The 19,718-nt window shown below is 41.9% G+C and overlaps 3 protein-coding genes across 6 annotated transcripts; all 3 read right to left on the bottom strand.

The window, feature by feature from the left end:
* Nucleotides 1–5,396: 5,396 nt before the first annotated feature.
* On the bottom strand, nt 5,397–11,910 carry api5 (apoptosis inhibitor 5). The gene is made up of 14 exons (XM_047034594.1): nt 11,608–11,910; nt 10,661–10,822; nt 10,421–10,514; nt 10,226–10,291; nt 9,891–10,042; nt 9,482–9,688; nt 9,265–9,369; nt 8,242–8,331; nt 7,815–7,999; nt 7,575–7,668; nt 7,407–7,463; nt 7,241–7,320; nt 6,730–6,872; nt 5,397–6,430 (listed from the first exon to the last, which is right to left on the bottom strand). Exons 1-14 carry the CDS (start codon nt 11,677–11,679, stop codon nt 6,351–6,353), a joined length of 1,587 nt encoding a protein of 528 aa, XP_046890550.1. The 5' UTR covers nt 11,680–11,910; the 3' UTR covers nt 5,397–6,350.
* A 246-nt stretch (nt 11,911–12,156) lies between these two features.
* Nucleotides 12,157–16,505, bottom strand: samm50 (SAMM50 sorting and assembly machinery component). Of its 2 annotated transcripts, none has more exons than XM_047033839.1 (15): nt 16,347–16,505; nt 15,798–15,908; nt 15,537–15,638; nt 15,336–15,423; nt 15,106–15,212; nt 14,805–14,935; nt 14,626–14,713; nt 14,410–14,538; nt 14,199–14,270; nt 13,994–14,080; nt 13,560–13,630; nt 13,269–13,336; nt 13,040–13,195; nt 12,753–12,894; nt 12,157–12,488 (listed from the first exon to the last, which is right to left on the bottom strand). In XM_047033839.1, exons 1-15 carry the CDS (start codon nt 16,365–16,367, stop codon nt 12,443–12,445), a joined length of 1,419 nt encoding a protein of 472 aa, XP_046889795.1. In that variant the 5' UTR covers nt 16,368–16,505; the 3' UTR covers nt 12,157–12,442. The 2 variants fall into 2 exon arrangements, with proteins under 2 accessions (XP_046889795.1, XP_046889796.1); XM_047033840.1 differs by having other exon boundaries at nt 13,040–13,186.
* A 294-nt stretch (nt 16,506–16,799) lies between these two features.
* On the bottom strand, nt 16,800–19,522 carry c14h12orf73 (chromosome 14 C12orf73 homolog). 3 transcript variants are annotated; one of them, XM_047034012.1, is made up of 6 exons: nt 19,394–19,522; nt 18,956–19,095; nt 17,876–18,685; nt 17,489–17,653; nt 17,232–17,322; nt 16,800–17,148 (listed from the first exon to the last, which is right to left on the bottom strand). In XM_047034012.1, exons 2-3 carry the CDS (start codon nt 19,061–19,063, stop codon nt 18,575–18,577), a joined length of 219 nt encoding a protein of 72 aa, XP_046889968.1. In that variant the 5' UTR covers nt 19,064–19,095; nt 19,394–19,522; the 3' UTR covers nt 16,800–17,148; nt 17,232–17,322; nt 17,489–17,653; nt 17,876–18,574. The 3 variants fall into 3 exon arrangements, with proteins under 3 accessions (XP_046889968.1, XP_046889969.1, XP_046889970.1); XM_047034013.1 differs by having other exon boundaries at nt 18,956–19,090; XM_047034014.1 differs by having other exon boundaries at nt 19,477–19,521.
* Nucleotides 19,523–19,718: the final 196 nt, after the last annotated feature.

The raw sequence follows: 19,718 nt of genomic DNA, 5'->3' as shown, positions 1-19,718 counted from the left end.
AGTCCTATAAACGGTGTGCAACGTAAAATTCCGTCTGCGCTCTGCACAGAAATATAAAATATGATTTTACTTTACAAATATCCATGGTGTTTAGTGAAACAAAAACCATAAGCTTGAATGTATCATTGAAAACGTCATTAGGCTTGCAAGTCATAACACTCGAAATCAATCTGGTGTATTTATAGTATCTGTAAGTGTGTGCGTGTGTATAGTTTTTCACAGTATGCCAAACCCACTGAGTTGTCATGTCCTTGCCTTTGCTGTGGTCGTGAAGACGTGTGATAGGACAGGGGACCCGCGAGGAGAAATGGATCATAAGACGTCATCGGGAACAATCAGGAGTCACGCAGCACTCGGGGGTCAGTGCCAAGGCTGGCTAGAGCGAACGATTCCGGAAGTGACTAAGACACACCGACCATGGAAACAGAGTGCTGTCCTCCTTTATGAAAACATAAACACAGTAGGCAGCCAGTCAACCCCCAACCGCCCGTTTGGTCCCCCCCAAAAAAACTGTCCAAACGGAAACTCAATTTGAAACGAAAAAACAGCCTCCTTGACTGACCCGTACTGAAGGCCTATGTAAAAACTATTGATTTCAATTTCAATTTCCATTATTAGCCGAAGTCTTCCAAAATATTTGCCTTTGGTCTCAACCACGGTCTCGTATAAGATGTGTGTGTGTGTGTGTGTGTTTGTGTGTGTGTATACACGGGTCCTTTTAATTTGTTTGATGTCCCTCCCATCTGCCTTGTGGGTTTCCATTCCATCCCGTATCGGGCGACGCTTAGTCGTTCTAGGAAACGGACAGTGTTTTGGTTGTTTACTGAATGGAGAGAAACGGATGGATGGGAGGTTTGTTTGAATTTCGAGCTCAGATTAAAGATCCCTTACCCCTTCCCCTTCGCAATCCCCCTTTTTCCCTGTTTATTTTTCCATCTCTCCTGTCTAAATGATGTCAATGGAAGCCGAGCTATAGAGCTATTTATAGACCACCCCCTACACACAAGTCCCCCTCCCTTCCCCCACAGCATCACATGGTTCAGAGCTACCGCACATTAACCACCCCAAGAAGAGCAGAGCCTGCATGAATAGAGGCGGTGAAAATTTATGAACGGACGGGTGCGCTGGCTTTGTCACATGTACCCGCTACGCAACACCCGTTTTTTTCAGTTAGGCATATGTGCGCGTAGGTGTGTTTATGTGGGTTGGTGTTTTTTTGACGCACCCAAAACATTTAGGCTTAATTATACACTTGGTGTTTCATCGCAACTTGCTCAACTGACACTCATGTCCAATATGCCTGCCATTCTGTTCATTCATTCATCCTTTAACTCACTGATTCATATAATTCTTTCCATGGTCTTTCAGTAATGAATGAATGTGGGAGTACACTTGTGTCCTATGTGGAAAGTACAGTTTAAAAAAATACTGCTGGGTTTGAAAATCAAACAACCGAGTCTTTGGGGACACCGAGTACACAGTGTTCCCGCGTTATGAGTTTTTGGAGCTCTGTGCATAGACCAAATAGCATGGTTCTCATCACTACCCTCTCAACCCCCCCCCCCCCCCCCCCCCCCCCCCCCCCGTCCTCCGCCCACTCGCTCTCTCACACACACACGCGCGGGCACACACCTCTCTCCTCAACCCCCTCCAACCCGGACTGTCTCTCGCCGTTCACATGCTATATTACATAACGAGGCTTTAAGTGTCTTTCCATCACAAATAAAATGCAGGTTTGCTGAACAAGAGTCTTAGTTTGTGAACTCTCTCAGTATATTTTACTTGTTACCTTTCACATTAGGTAGACGATCCAAATAAGAACCCCTTACCGATTTCAGAACCAGATGGTTCATGTAAATTCCATACGATCCCCCATCACCAGTTTAATCAAAACATCAACAAAGCATTGATTATGTAACCAAACCTTCGGTTGGAGAACATTCAACAAAAAGCCCCTGCTTGTGTTCTTGCAATAATTTCGCCATTTATATTTTTCCTAAAACTATAAAGGTAAACTAAGGATTATAGCAGCTATTTGATCTATCTATTATTCATGGTCAGATTGATATTTTTAGCGATCGGTATGTACACTACGGTCACACGTGTAGGCTAGCAGTCCGTTCTCCGCACTCCTGCTGAAGTTGACATGCTAACACTCACTGGCTGCTATATTTAGTAAGACTCGCGGTGCTGTTACTATTCCCAGCGTTGTACATGAGGGGGCAGACGGTGTTTTTATGAAAGGAAAGAAAAAGTTATATTTCACAGTGTATTGTTTGTACGTGCATTCCTTTTTGTTTGTTTGTCTGTAGGCAAGCTATACGTTCAATTATCAATACCACGCGACATGTTGTGCCATCATGATTTTTAAGACTGACCATTGACCATTAATAGTCAACAATAAAAACGTGTTTGTCGACCTTCCCAATCACATAACATAATTGTATACGATTTTAAATAAATAGATTTTATGTGAGCCTTTGTTGAACTTAGGTCCAGCATTGTAATGTAGGTGCACAATGCCTATTGTGGTCTGGTATTTCTTACACCACTGACAGCTTTTAATAATACTATGACGTAGGTTGAAAACGGTTAGCAAAACACAGGTTAAGAAATAAACAAGGGGAGTGGTCCGTGGAAGCCTTCTAGCCTACGACACACAGCTACAGAGGCCAAGACCCTGAGTTACGGCGAGGAACTGTCCATGGTGCCAAAAGGTAGACTACAATGCTGCCTAAGCACAGCGAACCTTGTTCACAGTACATTTAGTCTATCAGGTACTGAGACCACTGATCTAGACAGGACTGGAGAGGGAGAAGCAAGAGTCATGGAAAGGACATCTTGGAAATTACAATACAGCCCGTGCCTATTCCATTCTCAATCTATACATTTATGATACGAGCAAAAGGGATAGAGGGCCCTATTTCATTTTCCATCAAGCTACTGAAACAGGGAGCTATGATTTCTGAGAGATGTTGCAAACTAACATTTCGATATCACAGATCTAGGAGAGGATGTCCATTAAGATCCTGTGTGGTTTCCACCACTCTTGGATTGGACTTGTTTAGTCTACAGACACGTGATTACGTTCTTTCTTTCTCTCTGAGGGTCGTCTTATATTCCTCTCCTGGTGCTGCTAGTCACTCCTCCTCCATCTCTTGATTATTTTTGGCATCACCATGTGTGTGTGTGCGTGTGTGTGTGTTTGTGTGTGAGAGAGAGAGTGCGTGTGTCAGGCGCTGGCTGGTTTGGGAAATACCTGGTCACGATCAATCAAAGGAAGCCAAAACCAGTAGCTCGTCGCCCCCCACTGACCTGAAAGGAGAATTACATACTGTCACAATGGAATAAAACATACTGTATATAAACCTACATTATATGTCAAGTGAAAGAGTCAAAAAGAATGGTCCTGGATTCATTACAACTGGAAAATAAATTAAGGTAGATGATCGAAAAAAAAGGGTTGTTGAGATGAAAAATAAAGGATTTCTGTAACAATCATTTCCAAGGACCTGACAGAACACTGAAAGACAGACAGATTCTTCCTTTGGAACATACCCTGCCAAGGACACATCCACATTCTATGGAAGCAGGTCAAATCAGCCCCGAAATACACTCCTGGGGTCATCCATTCCACCCAACCATGGAACTCAACCTTTTAATAAAGAGCTGGAAAAAAACATCAAATCTACTGTGGTGCACACCCATGCCCAATGCAGCTATTTCAGATCAGGGGGCCAAACTGTCCTTATCATACTTAACCACTACCTGACAAATACACTGGTCTCACTCTAATCATTCAGCAGAATCAACTCAGTTTAGGTTAGGATGATAGGGACTTTACAATATATTGCAAATAGCCCAGCTTCATAGAGGGCTCTCGTATCAGTGGACTGGAATCCATCCAGAACATCATATAGAAACAAAAATACGTAATTAAAACTAAAGTGGCTTGTTTGCTGGGGATAAAAATAGACCCAGTGATTGGGTGAAGAATATGTTGGTCTGTGTCGCCACCTAGTGGAGTATCTAAGTGGTAAATAATATAATTGGCCTCTTGCAGGTGCAATAAAATAAACTGAAAAGTGCTCCATATGCTAAAGCCTCAATTACTAGACTCTGATTTAACATGATTCAGAAAATACCTGAAATACATGGAAATGTGTTGGTTCTCAGCCTGGTACTGAGTTTACAAATATAAAAAGATACCTACTCATATCAAAACCAATGATAAACCTTGAAGCCCATTCAGAAAATTCAGAGATGAGTCCCTCCCCCTAAAACATACACACCTACACACACATATCCTCACATGGAAACCTTTGGCCCCCACTGTAAGCTTGCTTGTGAGTGAGACATGTGCCATGCATGAGAGGAGAGACAGATACTCTAGACCAACTCCATCCAGGTGTGAGAAATGTAGAGCTTTCTAAATAAGGAAAGCCCTATTTTTAACCTCCTCAATTATTGAGTGCCTAGTTTCCAAATTCAAAGCAACTTCTCCCCTCTAGTCCTGATGCAGTGGGAGAGAGAGAGGGATGGATGGATGGAATGGGAGGGAGGAAAGTAAGCAGATGGGTGAATGGAGGTGACACAGGAATGAATACAGGGGAGTAGGAAGGCAAAAGAGCATGTAAGCAGTGCTGGGAGGCTGACAACCAAAAGAGAGGCAAAGCTAAATGTGGATACCACATTCCAGAGCACATGCTTCTATTAGCCTCTTTTCCCTCTTCTGCACTGCTGATAAACTTTGAGAAAGCTAAACTCAGAACAAAGAGGGGTGGAAAGTGTGATCAGGGTGGAGAAGGAAGAGGTGAGAAAGGGAGGGAAAAGGTGAATTTAGGAAAAGGAGGTGATAGGGACAGGCTGAAAAGAGGTGAGGAGGTAGATTAAGATTGACACAGTGGAAGTGAAGAGAAAGGATTACCAGGATTTGAGAGGAGTCTAGTACAGAAAAAACTCTATGCTAGCTTTACGTCCAGTGACGTGCAAGCAGTGACACACCAGTTTACCCGCAAAAACAAATTCAGTTGGACTTTCGATAGCTCAAAAATGACCTCAACTCCAAAAACAGGCCTTCTCTTAGTACAGCCCCAATACTGTACATCAAAATACATAAATTGTACAGAAAATTATACATTGGTTCGCTTACCGTTCACACTGGTATTTTTATCACTGAATATAAACTAAAGGAATTGTTTGTTTTAATCAACTCAAACCTGCCAAGTGTGAACATACCCCAAGTAAAGGTTACTTGGTCACCTCTCCAATCTCTTTCCTCATTGGGCTTTGAGTAGAAATGAATAATAAATACCACCTAATGTTCTTTAGGAGTCAGAAAATGAAAGAGCTGTCCACAAGAACATAAACAAATCAAACAACCTAGACTTACTACATCATGTCCACAGAGATTTGGTTTTTAATTTTTTTTATCCAAAACATTTAACAAATAATGTAAGGGTCCCAGGCATGCACAACATAAGCAGGAGACCCAGCAATATGACACAAAGTATAAACAATCAACAGGTTTAGAGTTACACACTGTTCTGCTACTTGTCATGCTGTGGTCATACTACTGGCTACCATTCATTAGTAGAAAAGTGACTATTGTCCTCCATAAACTACAGTATAGCTGCCAATGCTGGTTGAGGACTGTCCTTAAAATGAATTGATCTCATAAATCCTAATATTAGGCTTTAGCATCACAATCTGTCAAAATATTGCAGTTTATATACCAATGCTGCTTAACAGTAAAACTCACTACAACATTAACCGGAGGCTACACAAACAAAAAAGTGAAGCAGTTGAGACTTCAGCACAAGTTTATGATAAAATTCAGATGAAAACATTACCATCTCATATAAAGTAGCAGGAGTCAGCCAATCCAAAAAAAAGCTAAAAAAACAAACAAAAAAAAAAGACATTCAAGAAATTCTGTATTACATAAGGTAGAAAGAATGCAATTGTCACCAGTTTGTAAAACCTTTTTTCCCCAACAATCTGACAAAAATATCAATCAGGTACAATTTGGCAGTCTTTTCTTGACAGAAATACACTTAATAAAAATAACAAATTAACCAAAACAATATGATCTACTTGAACCATCACCTTGCTAGGGAGAATGGGAGGAACTAGAAACATCAGTTAGAAAAGTCAGAGCCCATTCTCTAAAAACTGGATTCATACTTTCCTGGGTGGGAAGAGACAACTTTTACACAGGTAGCTGAAGATGAAACGGGGATAGTAGAGTGGACCAGGGGGGGCATGGTGATGAAAGAGACAGCATGCCTCCTGCAAGGCTCCTGATGTGCTGCAGTTCAGTGTGTATGTGACACGCACATACAAGGAACTCAGTAAATGCGGCCTCGGCTCCGGTTTCCCCTGCCTCCGAAGCCTCGTCCTCGGCCTCCCCTGAAGCCTCCACGGTTTTCTGGAAGCAGACGTGCGGGGAAACACAGATGAGGTCAGCATATCATCACATGATCATATGCGCGTTAGAAGAATATTTCTTTCTAAAACGCTGAACCCAAATCCTCCACTTAAATGCATGCCCCAACACAAGAGGTGCACCACCTACATCCAATAAAACGCCAATGCTAAGCACATTCATGATTTCGGCATTTGAGCTTCCATCATCCAGAAGAAAGACGACCAAAACGTATACAGAGAGTGCGCTGTTGGGCCAATGGGAACGACATTAAGATACCAAGTTTCGGCAGATTCCCTCACCGTGGGTGAAGTTGCCGATGGTGGCGCTGTACTTGCCACTGGGGGGATTGTAGATCTGCCGTGCGTCCCTCCTGGGCAAAGGGGAGATCTGCTTGTTCATGGCGCTGCCTGCGCCCATCTCCTCACCCGACGGGCGCTTCTGACTAGAGGGATCATAAATATAAAATCATGACAATGAGTGATTGGCACTGAACGTTTTTGTTGCTGTTAAGTAGGTAGGATCCTCACAGTACATATATGCTTTCTTTTGACATGGTTACAAGAGAAATAGAGAACAAGAAGGCAGTAAAGGCAACTACTTGATATTTACATTTAGCAGACGCTCTTATCCAGAGCAACTTACAGCAACTACAGGGACATTCCCCCCAAGGCAAGTAGGGTGAAGTGCCTTGCCCAAGGACACAACGTCATTTGGCATGGCTGGGAATTGAACAGGCAACCTTCTGATAAACAACCTGATTCCGTAACCACTCAGCCATCTGACTCCCTGATATGAGTGTAAAGGGCTTACCCTACAGCTTCCGCCTTCTGAACCGGCTTCCAGGACAGGGTGACTGTGCTCTTGTATGACGGAGGATTATGGAAGAGATCCTGTAAATCAAGCACACATGTACATTTAGATTGACAGAACATTGCCTTTTGACACACACACAGGCGCGTCTTGTAGGGCCCTGTACCTTGATGAGGACGTTGATGTTGTTGGTGATCTTCAGAGCCACTACCTTCATCTTGTTCTGAAGGAAATTGTCAGGTTAGCGACATTGAATGAGATGGGAAAAACCTCAATGCATTCCCCCAGTAGCCATCAAATTAAACATTTGGAATATTCTGAGACACACACACACCTCTTCAGTCTTCAGTGCATCTCCTGTCTTGCCTTGCAGGGCTACCCGAAGTTGACGAATGTACACCTGCAGTCCTCTGGCAAAGTACTGTAACCTGTGGGATAGTGAGGTGCACAGAAAACTGGGTCAGAATAATTGAGAAAAATTCAACCCGCTTCAATATACAGTTAAGCAGAAGAAAAGCTCAAATAAAAGTTTAAAAAAAAAAACACAAAAAACTGCCACACCCCTCTGCTTTACCTGATCTTGAAATCTTTGAGGCGCTCTGCATTGATCTTGTCGATAAGGAAGTCAGGCAGCTTCTTGCCAAGCTGGTGGAAGCTGTAAAGAAGACACTCTACGTAGCTGAACTGAAGCTTGGGCTCCTCACCGCTGGCATTTTCCCCGTTTTCCCCCTCCTCCACTGGAGGGAGGGGCATGAACTCCTACAGAGGGTAAGGGAGGGGGGGTTTGTAGGAGAAGAGACAGAGGAGGGGGGACAATAATGAAAGAGCAGGTCAGCCATTAAGCCATTTATAAGAAATATACCAGGACTACCAGGCTGGTCATCAATGCTTCAATATAACACGCGAAAACGCATTCATTATGTTATGCCAACAAAGCAGTGTGTGTGCAAACTGCATCCCGTGAGGACAGCTGCTATGGTTCTCTCCAGTATGGTTCTTACCAGAAGCTTCTCAAACAGCATGGTAAGGTTTGTTTCTAGCTTTTCCATGTCCCCGCAGAATGGACTCATCTCAGCCAGCAGCTTCAACACCTACACACACGTAATAACACTCTCAGTTGAGCAAATCTGTGTATGCTTGTAATGAAAGGCAGTGTTACCCTGTGCAGACTAATTTGCACCCGTTTTAACCGAGGCACATCGACGGAATAGCCAACAGAATCCTAATGCATTCTGCAAAAGTAAGTATTCCTGCAAGTCAAGTAACAAAAAAAGGCACCTGAATGGACCTTAAGGCTCATGTGAAAGGTGCTGGTAAACAGGGCCGCATGTAGTAATCTTCAAGTCGCGCTAGCATGCACAAGTTACTAATACACATGTATTACCTTTTTTTTTATCACATCACAAAAGTAAATGTTTTGAAGAAATCCCTCAAAATAATTAGCTATTTTTTGGATACCAATACTCAATTTGTTAAATCAATCAGAACTTAGCAAATCAAAATATGGCTTGTTTTCTCGTTTTGGGGGCATGATACGGGTTCAGTTTGATTAACATGTTTGGTTTTGTTGGCTATAGTCAATTAGTTTTGGTCAAGCCACCATCCATAAACAAAGATGTGTGGTGTCGGTTTACGGCAAGGTTGGTCCATATGGTTGGGAGTGAGTTGACCAACTATTGTTCCCACCCATTACCTGCCAGTGGGAAGTGGGGAAAAAGCGCTGAACATTTTACGGGGATTTTCTCCGCTAGTTATTTAGGGAGTACCAACATTCAAATATGGTCTTCAAATATCAATGCCTTATTTAAATGAACAAATTATGTTTGTAAGCTTACAATCTGAACTTCCCCGACATGTAAAAAAACGATAAAATGATCATGACACATGCAGTACACATGGACCAAAATACCAGCACTTGTCACATATGGCTCAAGGTTCACGGTATTGAGCGGCAACATAAGACTGGGTAAGATCTTCTGTAAATTCTACCGTATCATCAAGTCGGGTGTGTGTGTGTGGCTAACCTCCAGCTGAATGTCCAGCTCTGCGACTGGACTGGTCAGTGAGCTCAGGTTTGGCAGAACGTGGTCACAGAAATACGTCAAGAAACGAGTGGAATGCACATTTTTCTGAAAGAGAGAAATAGAAATGGGCGAATGGGCAACATGCAAGTGTGTTTGTGAGAGAATAGGAACGTGTGTGCACGATCCATTGAGGGTCTGAGCAATCCACTTCACTTACAGAGAAGAGGGGCAGGGCCTGGCGAGTGCACTGCATCAGGCGGTCCACCGTGTCAGGGTCGGCAGGGTTCAATGCCTGCTCCAGAAAGGCCTGCTCCACCACCAGCTCCACCAACTGCTGTCGTCCGCTTACTGTTTGCAGGGCCCTCAGCCCGGACACCACACGCATCAGCAGAACAAACTCCTCCCCCGTCACGTCCTCCAGTACCTAGGAGGGAAAGGGGGAGCAGGATTAGAGGATTGACACCCAAATATGGCCATTTGATGGAAAACAAATGCACACAACAATTTTCCAAATATAAAGTCAAGACAAAAAGCCAAATCTTAAGGCCTTCTAAGGGACCTCCATAACCTCACTAACGTAAATGAAAATATGTCCAACCACATGAAACAACATCCAGTGAAGAGACCTTTTTGGTCTCTGTAAAAATGTAGTCCTCCACTTCCTTGGTCATGACATCCTCAGGCAGGCCCTTCAGCTTGGTGGAGAGGAACTTGATGGCCCTCTCTCTCACTATGTCCTCTCCCTGCAGGATCTGAGAGAACAGCCCTCCCAGAGTACCTGGGTGAAAGAGGGACAATGGAAGATTACACACCTTTGATTACACATTTGTAACCAAATTACTTTGTCTACTTACCTTTGTGATTAATTGATCACAGCAACTACACAAACCTGTTGGACATATAACTAAGGAAATACAGAATTGACTAGTACGTTGAATAAAATAAATAGAAAGCCACTTACCCTTGGCGTCCATTTTAAAGATGGAGAGCAGTGCAGTGTTAACTTGGTTGAACTCTGCAGAGTCGTCTAAAAGCACACATATCAGTGTTTCAAAACAAACAGGAAACACCAAACTTCAAAAAATGCCCATTATGCAAAGATTTGTAGAAACCTGAGACTGTGTGCCAGTGAGTAGGTAAGTCAAAGAGTCTTTACCCGTCTGTAGAAGCTGGGTGAGGATGTCCGCGACCCTGACAATGTTCTCCCCCGCAGCGAAACGTGGGAGCTCTTTGATGGCCTGCCTCCGAATCTAGACAAGAGAGGGTGCAGAGAGGATGTCAAGTGAGTGTGGAACACATACCATCTCCACCACATATAGTGAAAGCTTGGCCAGATACTGTATGTTAACTGCTTTGTAATAAGTGGTGGAGAAGAACGCATGAACGTCATTCTTACCGATACGTCCTCATCCTCACACAGGTCCAGTTGGGCATTGATGGCTGAATCTGCCAGTTCTGGGAAGCTGCTGAAGAATTTGGGAATGAACTGTGCAGCCAGACGCTTCTCCTTTGGGCCCCCCTTTACCCCGTCAAGAATTGCCTGGTAGGCGTCTTTGTGCTGAAGGAGAAATAAGCATGTTCCACGTGTTTAATTTGCAAATATGAATAGATTAAGGTCAACAGAAACACACTAAAAAGACAATAGTAGAACATGCTGTTGTCCCTTCAGATTCCGTTGCCTAAAACAGCCTACAGGCAGCTCCTTTAAGTGATACGTTTCGTTACCCCTGGCCTGAGGACTTGCTAGCTAGCATTGTAGCACTAGCTAGCTGATAAGCTAACCAGCCGGCTGGCTTGCTATCTATCCTTTGGGGGTTGATACTGTAAATATAGCCATCTAGCTAACATATCTTGCTAGCTTGATACAGAGCAAACAAAATAATATCCGCGGGTCGTTCTGTATATAGGGTAAAATACCCCCCCAAGAGAAAACGTCTCGGTCATCCTGACAGAAGACAAGGTTACATGATGATACTGAGCAAGTTAGCAAATGCTAGGCTGGGCCCCAGTTCAGTAAAGCAATTGACGCAGCTGGCAATTGACGTAGCTAGTTGGCTAGTAACCATTTGCTTTTCTACCACAGTAGCGCCCAGCGGCGCACAAGAACCAAGCAACCGTCAAAACGAGATTCACAGTTGGACCATGACGGAATTCAGACAACTTAAAATTCCAAACGAGTGAACCCTATGCTCAAGCGGGTTATAGCTTGGTGGCTAACTAGCTAGCTAGGATATATATCGAGAGTAAGGGCGACTTAAGAAAAATCGTGTTCAGGACTACTTGCAGATAACCATTGAACAATTCAGTCATTAGGTTATTGTTAAAATGCAATAATGCGCATACCTGTTTCAAGTTATCCTTCGCATCAGCAAGGATCCCATAGTTACGATACAGCTCCTCGATAGTGACCGCCATCAGCGTGCGTCCAAGTGTCTTTTCGTGAGAACGCCGACTAAATATTACGCAAATAAGACTTTTGATGTGCTATTTAGGTTTAAAACGTAAAACATATGATTCTAGTCTTATCAAAGCAGAATATTTGAAAAGGGTTGGGGAGCGGAAATATATAAAGATTGTCTAAGTCCCAACTGCCTGGTCCGTTCCGCAATGTTAACCAACAGCCACATTCGCTCTGATACGAAATAAGCTTCGGGAACGGAAGCCTGGAAGTAATACTTTTGAGCAATAGCTCCTCCACAAACCACTGCAGTAGGGGCTAGGAAAAACGATGTAGCCGTGGAATACAATGAGCAGCTTTTCGGTTATTTAGCACATTTGGTACATACATTTCATTATTATGTTGAAACTGTACCAGAGCATGCAAGTTTTTCACTTTAATCTAGTCATGAAGGCAAATCCTACAAGTAAATAACCACATACAGCTAATAAAACAAGTGTATTGAATAACATTTTATTTTTGTGTTTATTCTTTCAGACCATTTTTGACCAATGATAAGAGCACTCATTGGTGATGTTTCCTCTTCAGATTTTCCACATCTTGGGCACTGGGACATATTTTTCATTATTGTATATCCATCTCCATAAGTTCAATTCTTTACATACAAATGTAGCAAATCAACTCCCAGCAACCATGAGTGTGTGAATGTGATTCTTTCTTCAGAGCAAATTACATTTGCCTGTAGTCCTTCATCGTCTCAAAATTCCATGCTTCAAGAGATTACAGGAATCGGATTCCTGCTCCAAATTGGACCCCATCGCATATCCTAAAAATTAGATTCATAGGTAAAGAAAGTGTTAAACTTGTATAGTCAATTATGAAATATTCATTGACTAGTGTATAAAATATATGCACTATTTATACATCATTTGAATTAGTGTCTTTTTAATTAATAAAGTACATCGCTTTTTCAAAAATTCAAATTCCAAACTTAGTCTGAATTCAAAATAGTATTTTCTCACCATCTACACACAATAATAGTTCCAACTTTTACTATAAGAAACCAGCCTGTGTATCCACATAGGCTTACCTGTCTCCACTCTGGACACCCATGGGAATGCAGTAGTTGAGCTCCAGTCTAGCAATGTTCCCCAGGCGTAGTACAATTCCAGCTCCGTAGGACCAGCGAATGCACTCTGCCAGTCTCGTAAGGTGTGCTTTTGGACCTTCGCCTTATGGAGACACTTTGAACCATCATCTCTGCTTCACGGTCATATTCAGAACACTGCCACTCTGACATATTCTAGGTACACTATTGATTCAAAGGTCAGTATTTCATTACATGTATTCCGTGTTCAATTGCATAGCAGTGCTCACCGTAGTTAAGGTTACACAGATTTCCAGCATTGAGGAAGAAGTGGGTCCTGAAGAGGTCTCCAAAGCCGCCTTTGCCTGGACGGAAGGGTAGTGGAGTATACAGGTGGATCCCACCAGCCCAGTAAGCCTCACCTCCCAGGTAGTCACCTGTCATACCCATAATAACAAAAACAAAATCATCAACCATAATCCTCACTGAATTTGACAGTGAAGAACATCATGTTCTTACCTTCACTCTGTGGGCCAATGCTGTACATACTGAATCCCCTCACACTTGTAGGCCCACCCAGATAATACCTATGAAAAAAACAGATGGAAAGTGTGACATTGTAGGAATAAATCATACACGAAAGTCATCGGGACAGCCATCACTGTAGCCCTGACACTAGTCTAAAAAAGACTGCATAAGGCCCACTAAAGACTGCATAAGGCCCACTAAACTGGGCCTTATGCAGTCTTTTTCAGACTAGTGTCAGGGCTACAGTGATGGCAGAGAATATAAAGTGAAAGCCTTCTGTACCTGTCTGCTATGCACGTTGGCCTGTCTCCAATGGGCAGCAACATTCCTCCCCACAGAGAGGCAGACAAGACCTAAAGGGATTCACAGAAGTATTTTGCTTAATTCACAGCAAAGTTTTAAAATAGATAAATGCAACAACATTGTTCAGGAGTTGATGTGGTTTTCTGGACACAAGTACCATGAATTCTACCAGCAACAACTGCTGCACTGAGAACCAAAGAGGAGGTTCACTGAATGGGATCCCTGTGCTCTCCACAAGCCACTATGTGGTACCTGATACTCCCTTCTTAATGCACCCTTTAGTTATAGATAAAACTATCCCAAAATAAAACATATATCAAGTAGAATTTCCATTGAAGTATTTGTTCAATAATAAGATTACATCCTGTGGAGGAAACCACCCACAAATATTTGTGTCGAACTTCAAATCTTACCGAATCCCAGAAGAGACGTCTGTTCATCTGGATCTCAAAGTCTTCCTTTAAGAAGCTGGCGTCTCCCCCGGTATAGCCTGCCAACTCCTGGAATACCACAGACATTAAGTCATGTTTCCTTCAGTATGTTCAATTTAGGAATAAAGGGGAATGGATTAATCGGGATTGGATGGTGCAAGTATTGGTTCACTTGGCCTTGATGTACCTGGTGGAACTTGAGGAAGGCACCTGTCCTGGGAAGGATGGTTGAGTTTCTGGTGTCAATGACCATGGTATGCTGCAGGGCAAGAAAATTGCATAGAGGAAAAGATCCAAGCAGAATCCCAGTAATTATTGTAGAATATACCAATCTAAATTAATTTCTGTATTACATTGGGGATTTGGGGTGTGTATGAAGCAAAACTAAGGCTCAGTACCGAGAGCGATGACTTGAGGGAGTGGCCACTTTCCTCCCGGACGGCAAACGAGGCAGTACGAGCCAGACAGCCCAGCTCTCTCCACACACCTTCCCACTTCAGGGTGTGGTTCGTCCTCCAGATAGGAAACTGTTAATACAGTAACAGAACCATAGAGTAATTTACTGATCCACATCGAACCGGACCGCCACATTTGCATGAGCAATATATACATACGCTGAACTCTGTGGAGATGCCTCGATCAGTCTCTCTCAGTGAACTCCATGGGAACTGGCCAGTGACCTTGTATACATTGACAGCAAAACTGTGAAGAACAGGATCACATTCATATGCAGATTATTAGAGTACACAATATTACACACATACATCATCACTTTAGTAGCAATGTCTCATACTTGCGCTCAAAGTGTCCAGGTTGGGGCTTGAAGAATGACAGGCCATAAGAGGTCTCTTTGGTGCCATAAGAGAACTGGAAAGTGAGTTTCTCTGCTCGACCGAACACATTGGGTAGCTTAAGGCCCAGAACCTGCAGTAGGAGGTAATCGTCAAAACATACTAACAATGGACTTGAACTTAGTGGAAAGCTAAGCAGGACAGTGCTGTTGGCTGTCTATGGGCATTGGATACTTGGGTAATCTACCACTACACGAGAGCAGCAAGCAGAACACCTCCATGACAGTCATTGGGAATTCTCACCATGCTACCTTCGTTATTCCCAACCATGGTGTTATAGTTCCCAGTCATTCGTCTCAATTCAGTCACCTCAAACGTAACATCTAGTCCATTTGGAAGTGCATCTGCCCCTGCAAGAAAACAATATACTGTATCTTACTATAAAACACTTGTGTATTATAATTGACATTTATTGTTGGGCACATTGAAAAGTGAGCATGTAATTACCTGAGTGTTATTCAATTATATATTACCTTGTGAGGTGTCAATAACAACTTCCACTTTCCTGAAAATACCGAGACGTAGAAGATTTTGTCTTGCTTCATGGGACCTCTTCATGACCTAAAACATATGTGGTTTCAGTCAATGCCTTGGACTCCAACCACTAAACCAATTATAAACTAACAACAACTATTGTATGATGTGTAAATGATGTTAAACTGACAAACACTCACATCAATCAGATTTTTGGCTCGGAAGACTTCAGCTATTTCATATGATAAGAGGTCCTCTTTGGTTCTTCCAAGTCCATCTATGTGTACCCGCTGAACAACTACCTACAGAGCATAGGGGGAAAACAGCATAGATAAACTGCAATAAGGAGGGATCCAGATTCATCAACTAGATACAACACAATATTGGGCTAGAGCTAGTCAGGCTAAAGCCACGACTAATACTAGAGAACGTATAGGTCTGCTAAACAATACAGTCCTTACATTTTGGTTTTCAAGAACTTCCTGCTTTGACTCCTGCTCAATGTCGGGAGTCTCAATGTCATCAGCATGAACACCCAACTCCGGACCGTGCATGGGTAGTGGATCAAGGCTCTGCAATAGGATGAACACAACAGAAATGATGCCGTCTACTGTGTTCAGTGATGTGGTGACACAAGTGGCAGCAAGTGTAGCAAGCGAGTTAGTGTTCCAGGGATGCCATAAGATTCTCATTGATAACAGGCATGGCACGCATACCACTTGTTTCCAACGTCATGACTAGAAAGAAAAACACTATTGCCCGCGATGAATTGCTAACTCAATGCGTTTTCAAATTAGCTGTATTCTAACCGACTGTATCATTTGTTTGGGTACTTGTAGTGCTGACAACTGTGCAAACTATTATTTTAAGAGTCAGCTTGACCAATGGCCAAGTCCGTAAGCTTTTTTGATATAAGTAGTCGCTATGTGTCTGTACCTAGCTAGCTAGCTACTGACTACAGTACATAAAGGTCATGCTTTCACCAATAGATTTTTAGTTGCTGTCCTTACCCTTGCGTGAACGGTGCCCATGTTTGGACTTTGTGCACAATGTCCCTCGAACTTCAGAGAGGTGTTTGAGAGATAAATGAATATCTATTCCCAAAATATTGCTGCAGATTTGTTGAAGGCTGACGCCATGACACACTCAAACCACGCCTCCAGTTTTCCTGGGACGTCCAAGTAGTGCCAGTTTAATTGGCTTCTGATATCTTCTAGTAAAAGGTCACACACAGGCTAGATTCCTCAGATCGTTCTCTTCGCATAGACGGGTTCATGAGCCAAACAATAATGTTCATGTTTAGTGAATAAATTATAATCCTACTGAAATAATGATATCATTTAATAATATAATGAAAGATGGGGGTAAAAAGACTGATGCTTTATGTCTCCCTGTTAGCTTGAAATTGTAATAGTGAAGCAAGTCCAATGGAGCATGTAATTGCAAATGAATCAAATACAATTCGGTGACAACAATTAAAGATTTAATTCAGAACCTTTATTTTATATAAACTTTGATTGTGAAAATGCATCTTCTCCAGTTAAGATACATGTATATGGTGATTTAGTTTAACCTTTATTTGGATGGTGTTCACAGACAGACTGATGTACAGTAGCTTAACAACATACTTTCTATATACTACATCATCATATTAACCAAGAAGTTTAATTACCAATGTAACAGCATAACTGTCCTTGAGCTCTAAATATTAAACAATGAATACGTCTCCTGTGTTTCAGTATGAGACTAAAAACAATGTAGGCTAAATATTATGATAGAAATGTTGCACAGCTTCGCTGCAGTCCTTCTTTCCTGTAATTGGCGAAACAAAAGAGCATTAGAAAATGAATGAGTGAAACGATGGATGCATATGTTTGAGCATATTATTTACTTACGCCTCCCTCTTAAATGTATCGTGAGAGATCTTGTTTTTGACCATTCCTTCAGGACACTCATTTACGTTTTGTATTCCCAGAGTTGTCAATGCTAAAGAATTAAATTATTCATGATTAGCCTACAGTTTCCATACTTTGTATTTGGGTTTATGCAGGGTTTGTATGGCAAATGCAACTGGCAACTAAACGTTTAACTTTTTCTATAGGTGTCCTAACAATGATGTTATGAGGTGAAGAAATGCTTTAGGGAGCCTCACCCTCCTTGTATTGAACAAAAGTGATGTATCCTTGCTTAGTAGGGTCCATAATTCCAAACACTGCATCCAAATTAGAGTCATTGAACAAACTTGGGCATTCAAGAGACCTCATTTTGGACACTTGCAGCTGTTCAAGTTGAGCTATCAGAAATTCTTGTGGCCTCTCTGAAAAAGCAGTCCATATTAGAGGCATGATAAAGCTTTAATACATGTGTCACGTTAGCAACCACTAGACTAGAACTATAATTTTGCCCTACGCCGGTAGGAAAGATTTAGCTACTAGTACCTATGGAAATATTTTCCTACAGTACCGGCAGGACAAACCGACAGAACAGGGTTAAAAAAGCACTGAAAATATTAGTTTCCAATGTAAGGGGAACTTCAAACCTGGTCTGTAAAAGAAGAGCATGCTTGTTAAATTATCCATAAGTTCAATAATTTTATGCTTTTTAAGATAATTAGCAGCTTCTTGCTCCCGTGTTGTCGCCATATTTGTTTTGACTGGTCCTATTTGGTTGTCCAATGGTTGCTAGGAGACACTGCGGCTTAATCTGGTTTGTTGAATACAAGAAGTAGTTCTCGTGTTGATCAGTATTGTCTGGGCGTATAATCGATTCTGATTGGCTAATGGACACCTATTAGGTCGTTCCAGTGAAACTGTCGGTTCACTGTTCTAAATTAATGTGCTAGCTACAAAGTATTGCCCTTGCAGTCGGCAATAAACAATTGTAGAATGTACTTCAGTGTTAGGTATATTGCTTTACATCAATCTATTGCAGGCTTCTGTGTCACAAATGAATGCATTGAAACATCCACCAAACATACAAAGTACAGAATATTAATAATTTATTTTTGTACTTTTGTTTCCAAAGACTTCTTGATAGAGGCTTGACTGCTGAGTGTCACTCCAGCAACATAAATCCAGCACCATGGTGTTACAGCAGGTCTTTTAACAATCCCATAATGTCCTTTGCAGCTGTATGCCAGGCTGATATGGAAAAAAGCCCTGATAGGGCTCCACCACACGTTGATAAACAAGAGGTCTATAGTCCACTGAATCCAACGTTCCTCACTGAGCTGATTGTCTCAATTTCCAGATTCAGGTTTGAAACTTTGCAAAACTGTCTCTTCTCTAGCTTTCAATCCCAGCAGTTCTGTCTTCAACTCTCCAGGCTTGGGTGGGATTTCAGGAATACTCTGGCAAAGACAAAAACAGTTTGATGGCCTTATCACTGGTATTTTCATCAAACTCACATTCACTGTATCACATCATCATCATATGAGTGTTGTGTGTTTGTTAGTGTGGATGTGTGTGTTTGTTGATAAACAACAGAGAGGGAGAAACACTCCAGAGTGCACTGAGGATGAATAAAAGATATTTATTCTACTATTGTAATTCTAGTTTGAACAATATAAACCTGCAAAGATTAATACAATGGAAGACTGAGGTTTTGTCTGTGCCCTTACCAAATCAGGCCTGTAGTACTGGTGGACACATTCTGCTCCTACAAACATGGCCATCATACTGGCCCCAAACATCTGCAGATATCGAGGCCAGGACACACCAGCCGGCATTTTCACACCTTCTGCAGGGACTCAGGACTAACCTTAGTAAGATAATATATAGATTATTGCAGAACATGTGACTGGATCTCAATATAATGTACATAGCTGAAATAATAAATTACAACAATTAATATAACAGATTCATCCCAAATGTGTTACATGAAACCTTTCAAGTAAAACAGTAGTATGTCACCCCTCTCTGTCTGTCCCAGCAGTCTAGTCTACTACACACAGCAAGCGATGCATCACATTAGCTACCTTTGCTAGATAACTACTCTAACGTATTACCCACACTATGAGCAATAATTCCAAAGCTAGCCCAAATAGCTAGATACTTGCCTTTGGTCAAATTTACAGTCAATCAATCAGTCATCAAAATATAATTGGATACTAAGCACTAGTAGGTCACTTATAGAACATACTCTTTGACTTAGCTAACACCACCTTCGCTCTTCTTCAGAACTTGGATATGAGAGATATCGAAGCGCTTTGCTGCCACCTATTGTACACATTGAAACCTTCAATGGGTTGGAGTACAGTATAGTAAATACAAATAAAAAATGCAATCTACTGTAATTATTTGTATCATGTTGTATAAAATGAATTCATCTGAAAAAACTGTACAATCTGTATAACAAGTCCACAAATTATGATTATGCAAGTA

The sequence above is a fragment of the Hypomesus transpacificus genome, chromosome 14 (assembly GCF_021917145.1).
Source record: "Hypomesus transpacificus isolate Combined female chromosome 14, fHypTra1, whole genome shotgun sequence".
In the NCBI taxonomy this organism is placed as follows: Eukaryota; Metazoa; Chordata; class Actinopteri; order Osmeriformes; family Osmeridae; genus Hypomesus; species Hypomesus transpacificus.
The sequence above is the reverse complement of the archived record's forward strand: the minus strand, read 5'-3'. Positions and strand labels throughout refer to the sequence as shown.

What these genes read in the sequence shown, in the direction of transcription:
- api5 (XM_047034594.1), bottom strand. Translation starts at nt 11,679, where the DNA reads ATGGCGGTCACTATCGAGGAGCTGTATCGTAACTATGGGATCCTTGCT. An exon ending in GTGAGGATGAGGACGTATCG is followed by an intron (nt 10,515 to 10,660) that starts GTAAGAATGACG and finishes TCTCTTGTCTAG; the next exon opens with ATTCGGAGGCAGGCCATCAA. An exon ending in CTCAAAGATTTCAAGATCAG is followed by an intron (nt 7,669 to 7,814) that starts GTAAAGCAGAGG and finishes ACTATCCCACAG; the next exon opens with GTTACAGTACTTTGCCAGAG.
- samm50 (XM_047033839.1), bottom strand. Translation starts at nt 16,367, where the DNA reads ATGGGCACCGTTCACGCAAGG. An exon ending in TGGGCACCGTTCACGCAAGG is followed by an intron (nt 15,909 to 16,346) that starts GTAAGGACAGCA and finishes ATCCTATTGCAG; the next exon opens with AGCCTTGATCCACTACCCAT. An exon ending in GGAATAACGAAGGTAGCATG is followed by an intron (nt 14,936 to 15,105) that starts GTGAGAATTCCC and finishes CTCCTACTGCAG; the next exon opens with GTTCTGGGCCTTAAGCTACC.
- c14h12orf73 (XM_047034012.1), bottom strand. Translation starts at nt 19,063, where the DNA reads ATGCCGGCTGGTGTGTCCTGGCCTCGATATCTGCAGATGTTTGGGGCC. An exon ending in AGTACTACAGGCCTGATTTG is followed by an intron (nt 18,686 to 18,955) that starts GTAAGGGCACAG and finishes TGTCTTTGCCAG; the next exon opens with AGTATTCCTGAAATCCCACC.